The sequence below is a fragment of the Mugil cephalus genome, chromosome 19 (genome assembly GCF_022458985.1).
Source record: "Mugil cephalus isolate CIBA_MC_2020 chromosome 19, CIBA_Mcephalus_1.1, whole genome shotgun sequence".
NCBI lineage: Eukaryota > Metazoa > Chordata > Actinopteri > Mugiliformes > Mugilidae > Mugil > Mugil cephalus.
Window position 1 is genome coordinate 7,774,409 of NC_061788.1, and position 15,554 is coordinate 7,789,962.

Genomic DNA, 15,554 nt, shown 5'->3' on the forward strand with positions numbered 1-15,554 from the left:
ACTATCTCTTGTGACTCTTATTTCATAAAAACTTCTTTTTAGGATTATTATATTGTAAACTGAAAAATTGAAGTGAAAGTTTCTTGCTCTGTTAAAAGAAAAATGTGAAGTGGTACGTGAGAATGGTTTTGATTTAACCTCCCGAGACCCAACGTCCTCATATGGGGACATTACGTTTTAGGTCTTCATCATATTTATTTATGCTTATTAACATTTCTAGTTTGATACGACATGTAGTACTCGTTTGAGGATGTTGAGTTGTCATCGTTTCCATTTCTACTTTTGCATTAAAACAAACAGTTTTACATTTTGGTTCACACTGATGACTTAAATTGTAATTAGAGATCGGTTGATATATCGTGCCGATATTTCTGCTTTTGCTTGTATCGGCATCGGCTGAAGGGTCAGTGCACTTGTTAATTTATTCTTATTAACGTTTGATATTCAAATTTGACAAATTACCAAGTACTCGTTTGGGGACGTTGGGATTTCATCGTTTCCAATTTTGCTTTTGCATTAAAATAAACGTTTTTATATTTTTCAAAACCACCTCCAGTTCAAAGATGATGCTTATTTTTTATACTTCTTAGGTCCTACTAATCCCAAATACCTAAAGGTCTTAATCTTAAAGATATTAAGATGCATTCCAAACTAATACTTGGTTGTCAGGAGCTCAATTATGTTTAATATTTTCTACGGTGGTTGTTACAGTTCAGTTGATGCGGCACATACCAGTGATGTCGATGCCACGAGCTCCAGCGACTCAGACAGTAGCTCAGGATCAGAGTCGGACAGTGAAAGCACCGTTGAGGAGTCACCTCAGCCTCCTGCGGACCACTCGGTTAAAACTGAGGTAACTGTTTTGTGTTGGTACGTGTGCAGGATAAATCACTTCCCTTCCCGTTCTAAAATCACTGTGTCTTTTCGTAGCCCGATTCTCCAGCGGTGAGCCATGGCGACTGGCAGCTGGGAAACTGGATCAGGTCCAGCCAGCCAAACTCTGAAGGTCAAAGCAGTGCACATGTCCCCAAGAGCCTTGCGCACAAACGGCTACTTCCCACTCAAGGCCCCGAGCGCCGCAGTGTGGAGGTGGTTGACCCGACCGCGCAGCCTAAGCTTCAGATTTCTTCTCACCAAAAAGAAAACCTTAGCATTAAGCAGGAGTTCACCGAAAGCCCTCAGGACAACAGTTCCCAGCACAGTAGCCAAAAATCCCTCTCTGCTGATGTGAAAAGCTGTACCTGGAAACCCTCAAAGTCGGCGGAGAAAGGTTGCGTGGATCACGCAGAAGCAGCAGTCGGTGTGAAATGTGAGGAGGTCGTAACAGTCAAAACAAAAGAGCCGTGTTTCACAGATAGACCGAAAGTTAAGACGAAAGCTTGTAAGAAAAGCAAAGGGAGCACCGACTCCAAAAAAGACCGTAAAAGGACTAAATCACTCGACAAGCAGAAAAACAAATCCCAACCTGGGCCTGAAGTCGCGCTCGTCTTGTATGGACACTGTCTGTCATGTGGTGTGCGTTATCCAAACCTCTGCTCCTGCACGACAAAAAGTCCCGCTCAGCACGACCAGTTGTCTCCTGTCCCACCAGTCAGAATCAGCTGTAGCAAACCTAAAGCAGACGCCATCTGCCAAAGGGGCAACAAAACGCCTCAGAAAACAACACACAAGCACTTGGAGAAGTCTGGGCACACAGCCAAAGGTTCTCAGGAGCTCCACGAGCCTCCTAAAACCCTGCTGGTGAAGATAGATCTGAGTCTGCTCTCGAGAGTTCCCAAGACGTCCAACGTTCACCTGGGGGCTCCCAGCAAGGCAAAGAGATCAGCGCTGGTCATAGAGAAAGACGGCGCACAAACACACAAACGCTCCAAAAGCAGCAAAAAGAGCACACCTCAAAATGTGAGGAATATTCTAGCGAGCATTCATTTAACTTTAAGAAAGTCAAATTCTAATTCTAATGTGTCGTCTGTCCTCTTCTAGGTTGAAGCAGACAATAAAACTCTTCCCAGAAAGAAACAGAAACTGGAAAAGAATACCTCGTCAACTCATGTTTCTATGAAACTGGAGTAGGTCGCCTAAATCAAGGACAATCTTGTTTAAGATTTAATAATTTAAAGCAGGGTCGGTCTGACCTCATATCCTCTCTCATCTCGTCGCCTACAGAAGTTCCAGCAATCCAGCAGAGGCCCCGCAACAAAAGAAGGCCAAGAAAAATCCTGCAGCCGCCAAAGATCAAACTAAAGACTCGAAGTTACAACAAGGCTGTTCAGGGAAGACACAGGGGTCCAATAAGGAGGCAGCGAAGAGCAAAGACTCCCACAAGCACAAGAGGAGTGGTGGAAAACACGCAGAGCATCCGCGCCATGAAAAGGTACCCGTCTGCTTTCTTTCTCTTACCTGCACAGGCAGATGTTATTGAATTATGACGAAATAATAACCAGAACCATTCAAAAATGATCTGCCTGGCGATCCCAGCAGAAACACTCAAAGAGCAGCGCTGCTGTCACGTCATCATCACAGCCCACGACCACCAACAGGCCTCTGCTCCCACTGGAGGACAGGTAAGGATGAATGTTGTCTAAATGTTAAGCTAAAAGGCTGCGCTCTGGATTTTATTCCCCAGATGTTTTTTCACGTAAGCTAGAAACTCCAGCCACATATTTAAAATATGAAAAAATGCTTAATGTTTTAGCTGCCGACACGTTAAGACAGATCTTCTGACGTAAAACCAGACAGAAAATAAGCATTTTGTTGCCTTCTAAAAGATTTAAATATCATCTTTTCCTTCACCTGCCTATAATTAACCTGTAACCTGTGATTCTGGAGGACACAAATACCACAGCAAGGTCAAAGGTTAAATCAAAGGAGGTCAGATTAGCAACAAAATGTGCTCCTGTAAAAGTTAAATTTAAAATGATGATAGTGTTTTTCTTCCTCTTTGAGAAATGAAGCCAAAAAACAAAAATAAATGTTCTTTCCCATTTCTTTTGCAAAAGCTAATCAAAAAAATAATTAAGAAAATGGTTTGTTTTATTACTGAGTCGTGCAGATGATCTGTAGTAGTTGGTCTCTGCAACGGTCTCTGTTTTTCTTTAGAAAATGCCACAGAACAGAGCTCTTTTATATAGTGTTGTCCTTTGTTATATACTGGATATGTCCATTGCTCTTCTAGCATTTCCTCTTTCAACTGCAGGCAGTATCCAGTGAAGCATTACATAAAAGAGGCCAAGAGACTGAAGCACAAAGCCGATGCAGAGGTAAGTCTCGCTTGTCCTGGAGTCTGCACAAGCAAGTAGAAGTAACTAATAACCCATCTGCGTTTGTTCCCTCCCCACCACCTCTCTGTAGTCGGATAAGCTCAGTAAAGCTTTCAATTACCTGGATGCGGCGATGTTCTTCGTTGAGAGTGGCATCGCCATGGAAAAAGATCCACAGATTTCAATGTCGTCCTACACCATGTTTGCAGAAACGGTGGAACTCCTCAAGTAAGAAGCTACTTTATCGTGGATTGTTTGCCTTTCGAGCTACAACATTAAAGTTTTTTGGTTTATATATCAGAAGTCTGAGTTTGATCGCTGTATTTCCCTCTCACAGGTTTGTACTGAAACTTAAAAACACAACGGATCCATCTGCTCCACCCCCAGAAAAGGACTTTTTAGCTTTATGGTAAGTGTGGATAAAGATTTTTATTTTATTTTATTTTTTTTACAGTGTTTGATCCCCTTTCATGTCATTTATGTATCTTAGAGAGATGTAGTATGCAGTACATTGAAAATATGTTGAAATATTAGACATTTAATTGTTAATTGTTGCACTAGAGCAGCACTTTATTATTTATTTTTATGTCCAGTTGAGAACACTGGACTTTCAATCTATTTAGATTTTTCATGCTTTAATAAATGCACATATAGAGGTAACTTTTATTTTAATTCAAATAAGAAAACATGTAGTTAAGACATGTCTCCTCCTTTATCATGTGGCGCATGTTACCACATGATAAAGCTGTTTCATGAATGACTCCATTTAACCCTCATGTATCATTAGGGCCAGTTTTGTTTTCCTCCTCACATGGTCATTTTGGCTGCATTCATGCTTGTGGTACTATTTTTTTCTTTTTGTAACAAAGTCTTTACACAAAGTTTGAAATAAAATAAAAAAAATAAAAATCTAAATAAATGCATATGGATAGGCACTATAAAGGGGAAATGTCAGATTTTAGTGTTGAACTCTTAAAATGACAAATTCTTGTCAAAAATCAAACCCTAATATTGAAAATGAATGATTATATTTTGTCCTGGTTGTGAGATTAAAAAATGTGGGTCAATTTTAAATCTTTAAATTTTAAATGCAAGTCGATATTTTAGGTAATCTTTGTCATATCTAAAAAATGTCCCTGGCCACCCAACATTAGTATTATGAAAAATAACTATTATTAATATTTCTTTTTTTAATTTATTTTACTTTACAGTGACGTTAAGTAATCAAACTGGCATTTAAAAGGTTAAAATCCTCAATTATTGATTTTTTTTTTTTTTTTTTGGTAGTTTTGTAAAGGTCTGAAATAGTTTAAGAGATTCATGCAGAAAAAAAAGTTAAAAATATTAATGAGTTAAGCTTTTATAGCTGTTTTTTGGAAGTTGATATTTTTGTCCTTAATAATTAGTAGTACGGTGGTAAATTAAACTGAAGTCTGAGGGTAACAGGCAGAATAACTTTACAGAATATCATGAGCCTTTCACTACCACCTCTTCTTTTGTTTCTCTAATCCGTTGTGTAAATTAACATTTATTTGTGTCTTGTAGTTTGAAGTGCCAGTCTCTCCTGCAGATGGCCATGTTTCACCACAAACACAAAACTGCACTGAAGTATTCAAAGCTCCTGTCTGATCACTTTAATGTAAGTATTTAAGGTGTAACCATCACCAGCAGTGGTCACTAACTGGTAAACCCATGTAAACAGTCAGATCTGTTTTGCTAATTGAAGTTTTCTCTCAAACCTCAGACAACACACAGTCCCGTCTGTTCATCGAAGTAAGTCATCTACCTTTCACACTGCACTCATCTCTCACAACTGTAGCACATTACCAAGTCCTCTCATTTTTACCGGTCTCCTTTAGAGTCGGAGACAACCCGTCCCCCAGAATGCTGTCTCCGGCCAGCGCGTCCGTCAGCTCAGGCCCCGGCTCCAACCACAGCGGCAGCGGCATCGGACCGGCCCCGGCCACTGTCGCAATCCCTCAGGCTGTCGAACAAGTGGCTTTCACCTACGTCAACATCACCACGTTATTCTTGAGCGCTCACGACATCTGGGAGCAGGCTGAGGAGCTGGCACGGAGAGGCAGCGGTAAGAAGCAACAGAAATGCTGGAAAATGAAGGCAGAAGCAGCTCTAATAGTACGGCTGGGCATTATGACCAAAAGAGTAGAAGAAACGATTTCCTTTATTTTGACATATTTATTCCTATTTAACACTCATACCTGATTTTAAAATTGTTACTATTAAAGGACAAACGTGTCCTCTTCGAAAACGCCCTAAAAATAGCATATGTTATTTTTATCTTTTTTTTTTTTTTTTTTTTTTCGAAAATCTTTTAATCCACTTCAGTACTAATCATAAATACCAAAAGTTTGGTTTATATGCCATTGACATAACAAATTCTTTGGAAAAAAACAACACAAAAATTGGAATATTTTAAATTGAAAGTGGATTTTTCTTGGGGGGAATATCAGATCATTGGACATGTCACTGGTCAGTAGCAACACTGATTTTGACTTTTTTTTTTTTTTTTTACAAAATTTACAAAAACTTACGTTATTACCATTAAGGCACAAAAGCGTCGTCTTCAGAAACGCCCTAAAAATTGCATATATTAATATTTTTTTCTACATAAATCTTTTAATCCACTTCAATACTAATCACAAACACCAAAAGTCTGATTATTTTCTGACCTTTAACCCTTTGTTTGTCATTGAAATCTTTTTTTTTTTTTTTTTTTTTATTGAAAAAACACAGAAAAAATTGGAATATTTTCAATCATTTTCAATAATCGCCTTGGACATGTGAATGATTAGTTGCGACATTGATTTTTATTTACAACATGATGGCAAAAAGCATAACTTCAAATTCAAGTTCAAATTGACTGTATATATTAGTATTTTATTCTGAAAGTCTTATTTATGTTGTACAGTTTTTCTATTTTTATTTTTATGCTTATTTAAGTGTTTAAGCGTTTTTATTTTTCTTGTACCACTGAGCAAAGTGACTGGAGTCAAATTCCTCATACACATACCTGGCCTAATTCTGAACTACCATTAAGTTACAAAAAAATTAATAAATAAAAATAAATTAATAAAGTGGAAAAGGACACTTCTGTCCTTATGAGGACAAAAGTGGGTTAAACATATTTAAACTAATAGCAGTGCGACTGGCTACCGTAATAACTGTAGTCTGCGTGCAACATTATTATTATTTATTTTTTTCTCATTCATAAAAAGCTAAAATTGGGGACACTTTCGGGGACAGCTTTAGCCGGGGGACGGTTCATCCAAAACGGGGACTGTCCTCAGAAATGGGGGAGGTCTGGTCCCAAGCGCTACATTGAAAATGGTCCAGTCTGAAACAGTGTCTCATGGCGCAATGTTCCTTACGCTGTGTAATCAAATATTCCGGTATATCACAAATTCATATCAATACGAAAAAAGAAAATTGGTATGAACCGGTGTACCACCCATCTCTATCTAACAGCATAACTAACTAACATTTCTGTTTGCTTCAGGTATGTTAGCAGAGCTGGACACCGTCATGGGCCCACTGAGCCTAACTTCCACTATGAGCTGCATGGTCCGCTACACGAGACAAGGCGTTCACTGGCTGAGGCTCGACAGCCAAAAAGTATGATACTGGAAACCCTTCATGCTGCCTCTTCTTCACTTCAAAAACCCCCCGGTCCCCAAGCTGAACTACTGTCCCTCAGGCTCTCCACCTTTTCTGTATTTTCCGCAGACACGTCATCAATAAGGTAGATTCAGACGTGTTGAATTTCTTCAGTTTCTCCTTGGTACTTTAAAAAAAACATGGCCGTGCGGTGTTATCCCTCCACGTCTCGCTGTTTATCACAAGGCGTCATGGAGTAATTCTCAAATCGGGGCAAACAATCCATATAATGAACGGAGGCACATGGAATATTAGAAATATACCACCAGTGCTATTTGGCGGCTTCATGATTCAGTCATGTGTTTGTGATCCAGATCTTATTTATTATTCTTATTATTATCACATCTTCTGTTGTAACTATTGAGACCTTTGATTAGGCAGGAATTATGTAAACGAGCAGCACTTGGATCATGTTTAGACTGTACAGTGTTTTATTTAATTTAAAAAAAAAAAAAAAAAAAAAAAAAAATCGAGCTCTCCCTATTTCAGTCTGACAGGTCACTTTATTCTGTATATTTTCTACTCATTCACTGACGTGAGAGTTCAGGCGTTCATGTCACACACGGCTGAAGTATTATAACATTACTACTTAGTCTTATCTCGACTCTGTGGGGGGATGAGCTAAATGTGCTAAATTGGCTAACGTCAGTAAAGTGCCAGATGGTGATATTAAAATCATGATTTAATTTATTAATTTTAGCTTCTCCTGTGTTGGAATCTGTAACTTTCAGTTCTTCCAGTTCTTCCAGAGACAAATCATGATGAACGGGGACAGGTTCAAATGATCAATTATGAATAAAGACGAGAGGCAGAGTAGTACAAGTTTTTTTCTTCTTCTTTTTTTAAAAAGAAAATGTAAATTCAGGGGACATATCTGTACAGTTTAAACATTCTCAGACTCTGTGAAGACAAAGTGTCTCAGGTTAGTTTTGGAGTGACTGACGGGTGATGGCTGAGGTGATGTAGCTGTGCCTTCTTTCAAAGCAGAAACTACACGGTGTGAAAACGGTTTTTATCTGGTAGCTATTCCTCTCCACTCGATACGAGCCGTGAATTGATCCTCACTAAAATGTTTGAGGCACCAAATCCACAGTGCTTTATCGGCTGCTGTCTTCCAAAAATTACATTCATTCTGAAAATTTTTCTAAAAAAAAAAAATAAAAAATCCTTATTTAGGTCTGTAAGTGGTCTTTACATTTTTACATTTTAATAGCAGGTGTAAATGCACTTGATCCGATCTCATTATGTAAATAAGTTGGACGTAGCTGGCTAACACACGTTGCTAATTAGCCTCCTTTAGCTTTTTTTTTGTTTGTTTCTTGCAGTAAGAGTTCGGCTCCTTTTTCTGAAAATGTGCCCAACATGCAGATCTGACCTTGTATTAGTATCGTCTCACTCTGATATAGATTGCGTAAGAAAAACCGAATACTAGAAGGACATTTTGCATTAAAACGATGAGATGAGCGAAGACCTAAACTAAAATATATTTACACCAAATGAGGACTGTGGATTTTGTCCCTCCAGCACCAACTGAACACAAGGAACATCTACAGAGAGCAGTGTATGTAGAATACAACAATTATTTTTTAGCCAGAGAGTGTGTCTTTAGACGAGCAAAAAACAAAAGTGGGTCTTTCCTTCCATAGAGTGGTGGACGTTGTGGTTCATATTAGCCATGTTTGTCACGTTTGATTTACCTTTCAAGTATAGCGGAGGCCGCTGCCGCTTTCCTTTGCACTATTAATCTGAATTCTTGCACGTGTTTCGCACAACTAAATCTGCGGGAGTAGTTGAGTAAATGGCCAAAGTATAGCTTCCTAAAGAATGCCCTTCTGAGTATTTCGTATTTAATTTCGTCATTGTACAGGAGACCAAGTTCCCGAGACCAGCATTTACTCTAATTTACTGTTTTTGATGGAGATTGAATTGTTGGCTATCACAAGTTCTTATTTATACATGAAATCGTGACGCAGAAAGAAAGAAAGAAAAGTCTTTTTGAGGGGCGTTTCAGACTAGTGGCGTGTTTAAATGGAAGTTTTCACCTGTTAATTCAGTTGGTGTGTCAGTGCAATTACATGATACATAAAAGGGCTTAACGAGGATCACAGAGTGTTCCTGACTTTATTTTCTCACGTAAATGATATTTTTTTAAGTACGGAGCGAGCACACTGGTGCCATGGAATTTGGGATTATTTTTTACATATCCATCGCCAACAGGCTGCTATATATTACAAAAAAAAAAAAAGTTTCTAACTGTAATATCTGGCATTCATAAATATCTTCATCTGTGTTCTGATCTGAATTTGTGGCTTTATGTTCAAAATGGCTTTGAAGAGACTTTTTTTTTTTTCTCAGTTCATTTGAAATATGCAAAAAAAAAATAAAAATGTGTTGCCGTGTACAGACATGAATAAACACTGGAAACTTATTTACTGTCATTTACTTTTTTTTATTTATCCCAAAGAAAAGATTTACACAGTAGAAGATGAATTTAGTTGTGTCACGTATATTAGTTTGCCCTATATTTTCATGTTTGTAAATGAGACACAAAATTAGAAACACCTCAATACTACGCCACCATTTTAAATGACCTCGATAACAAATGCAAAACTCCAGAGACTTTTAAGCTACAATTATTTGTTTAAAAAAAAAAGAAAAAAGCGTCCACGTTGATGTTCTGTACAAAGCCTGGTGATTTATGAGTCCGATTCTCCAAAGTTGGGGTTGTTGAAAGCAGGCTGCAACAGAGGAATGAATATTTACATCCACACGAACCTATCAACAACCACGTCTCTCTTTATCCAGCCGTTACACAACGATACTCACCACATCGATTTTACTGGATCTCGTCGGAAAGCTCAGGCTGCTCAGTTTGTATCCGCGCACTTTGAACACGTAGAAGAGCGCTACGAGGATCAAGCAGATGAACACGACGGCTCCGATGACGGCGCCGACTACAGCTCCGTTTCCATCTGTGCAGACACGGAGAGAACATGGAGCATCAAACTTTATTTATTTAAACTAACGTAACACCAGTCGAGTGTAGTCGTCTTAATAGTCGAGTTGGAAAATTAGCCGCCAAAGCTGGAATAAAATACAAGAAGGTCCGGTTAGGTGAGAGTGTACAGTGATGGTATAATGTTACATTTAGTGTGCAAACCTTTTCTAAGTTTAGCTGATGGGAATTAGATTAATTCAGTAAAAAATACTTAAATAAAAGAGTGTGACAGTAGGATCAACAAATGAACACATTAAAGAGATTCTATAGTTTTATTCGTCTAGTGAAAATGATTTATCATTTGGAGACAGGTGACCACATGTTCTTCGGCTTCGCTGCAGAGATACTTCTTAAAAGTGCCGGGGAACATCTAGTAGAGCTGCACGATTACGGCCAAAATGATAATCACGATTATTCATCATTTTAGGGAAAACATCTGTATTTTTATTTTACTACTTTTAAACAAACAATGTTTAAAGTTTTCAGTGCAAAATGAAACTTTAAATTAGAATTAATAATGAAAACTAAAATTTACACAAATGGTTGTGTTGGATGCTGATGGACACGGATGTGGATCGTTAGCTTTGGCCTTCATGCTTTCCTCGTACGTTGGAGTGCGATATTTTTTTTTTTTTTTTTTTTTTTTAGATGATTGAACATATTACTTGTGTTACTCTGCTGCACTCTTTGCATATAACTTGTTCTTGTATCACGTTTCTCGCCATGGTAACTTGCTCTCAGTAGTCCACCAGGTAACTTGAGGCTGCTGCTCCAACGTGCACTCGCTTGTTATTTAGCCTGAACCGTGCATGCGCCCCCTGGTGGTTGGCTGACTACTGGTTAGATATGCAGCAGAGTCCGCATTTTAAATGGCGTCGTGGCAGCCGAACTCATGATCTCGATTAAAAAAATTTTAATCAAATGTGCTGATTTTACAACTGACCTGTAAAATCATATTGTCGTCATCAGGCCTGAAGCTAACCCACTATATTCTAAGGAAATGTCGTATTTGGCACTTACGGCTGATGCCTGGATCATCAGTTGGAAAAATTGGATTTTTGTCTTCATCTGTTGCGAAAACTGAAAGACATAAGCACACAGAGAACCTGTTAATCAAGTTTTTTTTTAAAAAATAAATAAATAAATAAAATCAAAGCTGCAGAAACGTCCTCCACCATCTGAAGACTAATCGCGATGACCCTTACATTTGCGGTGGCGGCAAGCGAACCCTCTCTTCTCCAGACAGTTGTTGTCGTTCCACCGTCCGTCCTGGTACATCTCCACACATTTCTCCTCGCCCGCCTGTCCGGGGTGAAAGGCCGTGTTGGGTTCTCCGGGGGCCCAGTTGAGAAACTCCACGGGCGTCTGATCTGTCCACCCCCAGCCGACTGGAAAGCCAAACACGTAAGCTTCTAACGTGAAGGTGCGATCCTCGCTCTTTCCTCTAAGCTGCTTTCAAAGGTACAAACTCACAGTTGTTGTCGCGCGTGAGGCCGATCCAGACGTGGTGATATTTGGTGTAGTTGAGGTTCCTGATGAACTCCAGCTCCGCTCTGCTGTGAATGGAGACCAGCTCCGAGTTGCCCGACTGGCAGTAGTGCCGGGCCTCGGGCCAGGAGAAGCCCTGCTGGCCGTTGTACACGTAGTAGCAGTAGCGGCCGTAGGGGACCGCGAACGGCAAACACTTCCCGTCTTCAGGGGCGGGAGTCGGTGGCGGTTTCTCTGAAAGAGGACGTAAGTCATACACTGTCTAAAAAGCTTCAAATGTATTTGTTTTTTTTAGTAGTTATTTCTACCTGAGGATATCTTGCAGATGAAGGGTTTAGACAGGTCACACTTGGTGTCGTTCCAGGTCCCGTGGAAAAATCTGGAGGCGTGCATGCTAACGCAGCCCTCATTCTCGATGTTGGAGGGCTCTCCCGGTCCCCACTGTGTGAAAAACACCGGCCAGCCGTCTGTCCACCCGTAGAAGCCGTCTTCCTGCAAGACCAGACGAAAGTAACAAGTTAAAACCCCGCTCCATCACAGGCAGACTGATATCTAAAGTAGGACTGTCAGAGACTGGAAAGTCTTCTTGTTGTTTCTTCTTGTACCTTACGCTTGAGTCCGATCCACGCGTCAGCTTTTCCCTGCAGGACCACGCCGGCGACAAAGGCTTGGTCGTAGCTCATGTCGATGCTGACCAGGTTCCCGCCCTCCCCCTGGCAGGCTGCCTGAGCGGCGTCCCAGGTGGCCGCCTCCTCCACCAGCTTGTAGCAGTTCTGGTACCAGGAGGCGTAGCCGTCCGGGCAGGGGTTGTGTGTTTGGGGAGGGTCGATGCTACTTGCTGATGCGAAAGGAGTCGGAGAAGAGTCATCAAGTCAGAAGAGGAGAGCGTGGTGTCAGAATTAAGATGCAAGTTTTTAGTCAGTAGCGTATCGGAAAGAAAATCTGTGCTATTGAACATCACTAGTATATTTATTTATTTGTATTCGATCAGAAAGAATCACCACCGGAGGGTCGACTGACATTTCATCCTGGAGCAGACGAAGCTTTGCTCCTTGTGACAGGCGTCATCGTTCCATTTCCCGCTCGACACGATGCTGTGAGTCAAGGCCACGCAGTGTTCCTGTTGACAAACCGAGAACATTAAAAACTTCACAACATTCACCCAAACTACAGAGTTTCTGAGTGAAGTGTCCTCACCGTTCCTCCCGCGTTGTTGGGCTCCTTGTCGTTCCAGTTGGTGTACAGCACCGGGCTGACCCCGTCGCTCCAGGCGTACTGGTTCTCCACCAACAGATCCGTGAGGCCGATCCACGTTGGGTGCTCCAGGTCCTTCAGGTAACTGGTCACAAAGTCTGGAGGAGGAGGAGGAGGAGGAGGATCAGAATAAAGCGAGCAACCTCCCTGAACTGGGAAACTCTCTGGGCTTACCATTCTCATACTGGTTATCGATAACGGCCAGGTCTCCTCCCTGATCTCTGCACCAGCTCCGAGCGTAAGACCAGTTGGCTTTGATATCGTCCTTCTTCCCTTTGAACATGAAGCACTTGTCCTTAAAACGCATCCAACCTGCAAGAAAAGAGAGAAGGGAGGTAAATAAATTGCTATATTTAAATGATAAGAGGCAGAAATATCTTACGATTAAAATGGATCAATGCATGAAAAACCATGCAATTAATCACACTTAATATTTTTTATATCCAAAGTGTCTGTCACCTTCAGGGCAGTTTCCCTCCCAGGGCTGTGTGGGTGGAGCAGGGGTGTGGTCATCTCCGGGGAACTTCTTGCAGACGTATCCCGCTTCGGGCCGACCGCAGTTGGCATCGTTCCATCCACCTGAACAAGGCAGAGTTTGTAACGCACACACATCAGCGCTGGGGAGGCCGCCAGGTGTAACGTGCACCCTTTAATTGTCAGACGAGTGTTTCCGCGGTACCTTGAAGTCTGTGCATCTGAACGCACTGTTCCTCCCCGTTGGCGTTGTTGGGCTCGCCCGAACCCCAGTGGGTGTAGGTCACAGGGGAGTGGTCGACCCATCTGAGCAGGTGAAACACAAACCGTCACACTGGATACGTGCAAAATTTACTGCAAGTTAGTTAATATGACTGACTTTAATTTTAGCTTAGTTTGCATTTTTCTAAAAATTTCTTGTCTATTGAGCAGCTCAGAAATACATCACACATACATGTATTGTTCACTTGCGATGCCCAACACCCTCATTCCAATCCAGGCTGCAGCGACCTCCCCTGTTCCCACCTGGAAATCACGGTGAAACATCATAAAAATATAAATATTATGTGTTTAATTTAATCATTTTTCCACAGTAAATCAGCTCTAAGAAACGAAGAAAACCAGACATACCATGCTGTTAACGTAGGCCTGTTCGTTTTTGTCGAGGATGGAGACGAGTCTGGCCTTCTCGGCGTAGCAGCGCCTCTGCGCCGTGTGGAAGTCCACGATGTCGGTGTCGTTGTAGTAGTAGCAGATGTCGTTGTTCTTCCTCCAGCCGGGGTTGGAGCCACACTCAGGAGCTGGAAAAGAACACGTATTTTATGAAATGGAGAGTTCTCTCCTCGTCACTGGAAAAAAAAGGCTAGTATGTAGCCACTAGCTTTCCTTCACCCTTAAATGAATGCTCGGTATTGTTTAACAAACCCCCCCCCCCTACCTGGGACAGGAGATGGAGGCTCCGGTGGCTCGACGGGGTTCTTCCCTTTGGCGATCATGCATATCCAGTCCTGATGAGCGTCGCAGTTGAGGTCGTTCCACCAGGAGAAGGTCCCGTTGAAGTTGCTCACCATCTCCACGCAGTCCTCGCGGTCGTCGTGGTTGTTGGGCTCGCCGGGACCCCAGTTGGTGTGGGACACGGGCGTGCCGTCGCTCCAGGAGTATCCTAACGGACGGAAGAAGTGATTTGGATTGTGTCGTGTGTGTGTTTGGGCTCCGCTCAGCCTCCACGCGTTAACACCCACCTCCTTCCGTAGGGTTGTGCTTGAGGCCGATCCACTTGCTGGTGCCCTTGGTGTACAGGGACAGAAACTCCTCCTCCTCCTGGCTGTGGATGCTGACCAGGTTAGCCCCTCTGGCCACACAGTCCTGGTGCGCCGTTTGCCAGCTCTTCTTCATGGACCAGTCCACGTTGTGGAAGAGCTGCAATAAATCAGTAGGAAATCAACAAGAAACTCCAAGAGACAATCGATCGTGGCTCTGTTTTTTTTTATTTTTCGGCGCCGTCGTTACCCTGTAGCAGTGCCTGAAGTGAGGCAGGGCCGTCCAGCCGTTAGCACAGCCCTGGGAAGGTGGCGGAGTGGGAGGCTGGGTGGGCGGGCTGATGTCCGGCCTGTGCTTTTCGCAGAAGAAGGCGAATTTCTCCGAGCACTGCTTGTCATCCCAGAAACCGCCAACCTGACCCGTTGTCATGGCCACACACGTGCCATCAGTGTTATCTGGAGACAAACGGGACATAGTTTTTTGACGTTGACGTGGACGCGTCATTCCTCTCCGGCTCGAGCTAGCGTTAGGTCGGTACCTGGCTGGTTTCTGTCCCAGTGAGTGAAGGTGAGGGGCGAGCCGTTGTCCCAGACGTAGTCCACGCCGCCGCTCGTCCCGCCGCGCGCACGCAAGCCAATCCACCACATGCCGGTCTTTCCTGCCAGCGCCACGGTAAAGTGCGACTGCTCGTAGCTGCGGAGAGACAACAGACACGAGAGAGGTTGCTAGAAATCTGCACAGAAATGACAACAACAGAGCGTTTTATGATATCAACGGAGCTCGAATCCATTCAGTAGTTTTCAGATATGTGGCGCAGTGCGGTGACAGCCAGGGAAATAATACCAACAAAAACTGAAGCAAAGAAGGAGCATTAGAGCCCACGCACTATGACTAAGGAAGGATTTGAAGTCTAAGGGGACAAATATGAGGTATTCCTTGAAAACATGATGTAGGACTCATAGTGTATGTGAATTACCGGTAAGAAAGGAGGAGGATAAAAATCTTCATAATGAGTCTGGGGAGTAAATACTGAAGAAACTGAGGCGCTCTGTAATTGTTTTGATAATCGTACTAGAGATCAACCGATGTGGATTTTTTTGGGCAGATACCTGCTACCGATTTCTTCGAGGGGATATTTGGAGCCGATA

At 42.2% G+C, this 15,554-nt stretch overlaps 2 protein-coding genes across 5 annotated transcripts in view; one reads left to right on the forward strand and one right to left on the reverse strand.

Annotated features, from left to right (window-relative positions):
• Positions 1 to 9,360, forward strand: part of LOC124996493 (AF4/FMR2 family member 1-like) — a 23,293-nt gene extending 13,933 nt beyond the window's left edge. The window contains exons 8-19 of one of the 4 annotated variants that reach the window (XM_047569569.1): positions 712 to 853; positions 931 to 1,899; positions 1,981 to 2,066; positions 2,164 to 2,371; positions 2,476 to 2,561; positions 3,188 to 3,257; positions 3,349 to 3,485; positions 3,595 to 3,666; positions 4,803 to 4,896; positions 5,002 to 5,030; positions 5,117 to 5,343; positions 6,775 to 9,360. In XM_047569569.1, the coding sequence (XP_047425525.1) occupies positions 712 to 853; positions 931 to 1,899; positions 1,981 to 2,066; positions 2,164 to 2,371; positions 2,476 to 2,561; positions 3,188 to 3,257; positions 3,349 to 3,485; positions 3,595 to 3,666; positions 4,803 to 4,896; positions 5,002 to 5,030; positions 5,117 to 5,343; positions 6,775 to 6,896 (2,242 nt within the window). In that variant the 3' untranslated portion in view covers positions 6,897 to 9,360. The remainder of the gene's footprint in view (positions 1 to 711; positions 854 to 930; positions 1,900 to 1,980; positions 2,067 to 2,163; positions 2,372 to 2,475; positions 2,562 to 3,187; positions 3,258 to 3,348; positions 3,486 to 3,594; positions 3,667 to 4,802; positions 4,897 to 5,001; positions 5,031 to 5,116; positions 5,344 to 6,774) is intronic. The other 3 variants (XM_047569571.1, XM_047569570.1, XM_047569573.1) reach the window with 3 other exon arrangements.
• Positions 9,361 to 15,554, reverse strand: part of LOC124996492 (macrophage mannose receptor 1) — a 20,077-nt gene continuing 13,883 nt past the window's right edge. The window contains exons 33-50 of the mRNA XM_047569568.1: positions 14,945 to 15,099; positions 14,656 to 14,861; positions 14,388 to 14,565; positions 14,084 to 14,308; positions 13,777 to 13,946; positions 13,601 to 13,671; positions 13,352 to 13,452; positions 13,132 to 13,251; positions 12,847 to 12,984; positions 12,616 to 12,770; positions 12,439 to 12,538; positions 12,024 to 12,256; positions 11,727 to 11,910; positions 11,404 to 11,652; positions 11,136 to 11,318; positions 10,951 to 11,010; positions 9,759 to 9,904; positions 9,361 to 9,670 (exon numbers count right to left, since the gene is read on the reverse strand). Of these exons, the coding sequence (XP_047425524.1) occupies positions 9,629 to 9,670; positions 9,759 to 9,904; positions 10,951 to 11,010; positions 11,136 to 11,318; positions 11,404 to 11,652; positions 11,727 to 11,910; positions 12,024 to 12,256; positions 12,439 to 12,538; positions 12,616 to 12,770; positions 12,847 to 12,984; positions 13,132 to 13,251; positions 13,352 to 13,452; positions 13,601 to 13,671; positions 13,777 to 13,946; positions 14,084 to 14,308; positions 14,388 to 14,565; positions 14,656 to 14,861; positions 14,945 to 15,099 (2,716 nt within the window). The 3' untranslated portion in view covers positions 9,361 to 9,628. The remainder of the gene's footprint in view (positions 9,671 to 9,758; positions 9,905 to 10,950; positions 11,011 to 11,135; positions 11,319 to 11,403; positions 11,653 to 11,726; positions 11,911 to 12,023; positions 12,257 to 12,438; positions 12,539 to 12,615; positions 12,771 to 12,846; positions 12,985 to 13,131; positions 13,252 to 13,351; positions 13,453 to 13,600; positions 13,672 to 13,776; positions 13,947 to 14,083; positions 14,309 to 14,387; positions 14,566 to 14,655; positions 14,862 to 14,944; positions 15,100 to 15,554) is intronic.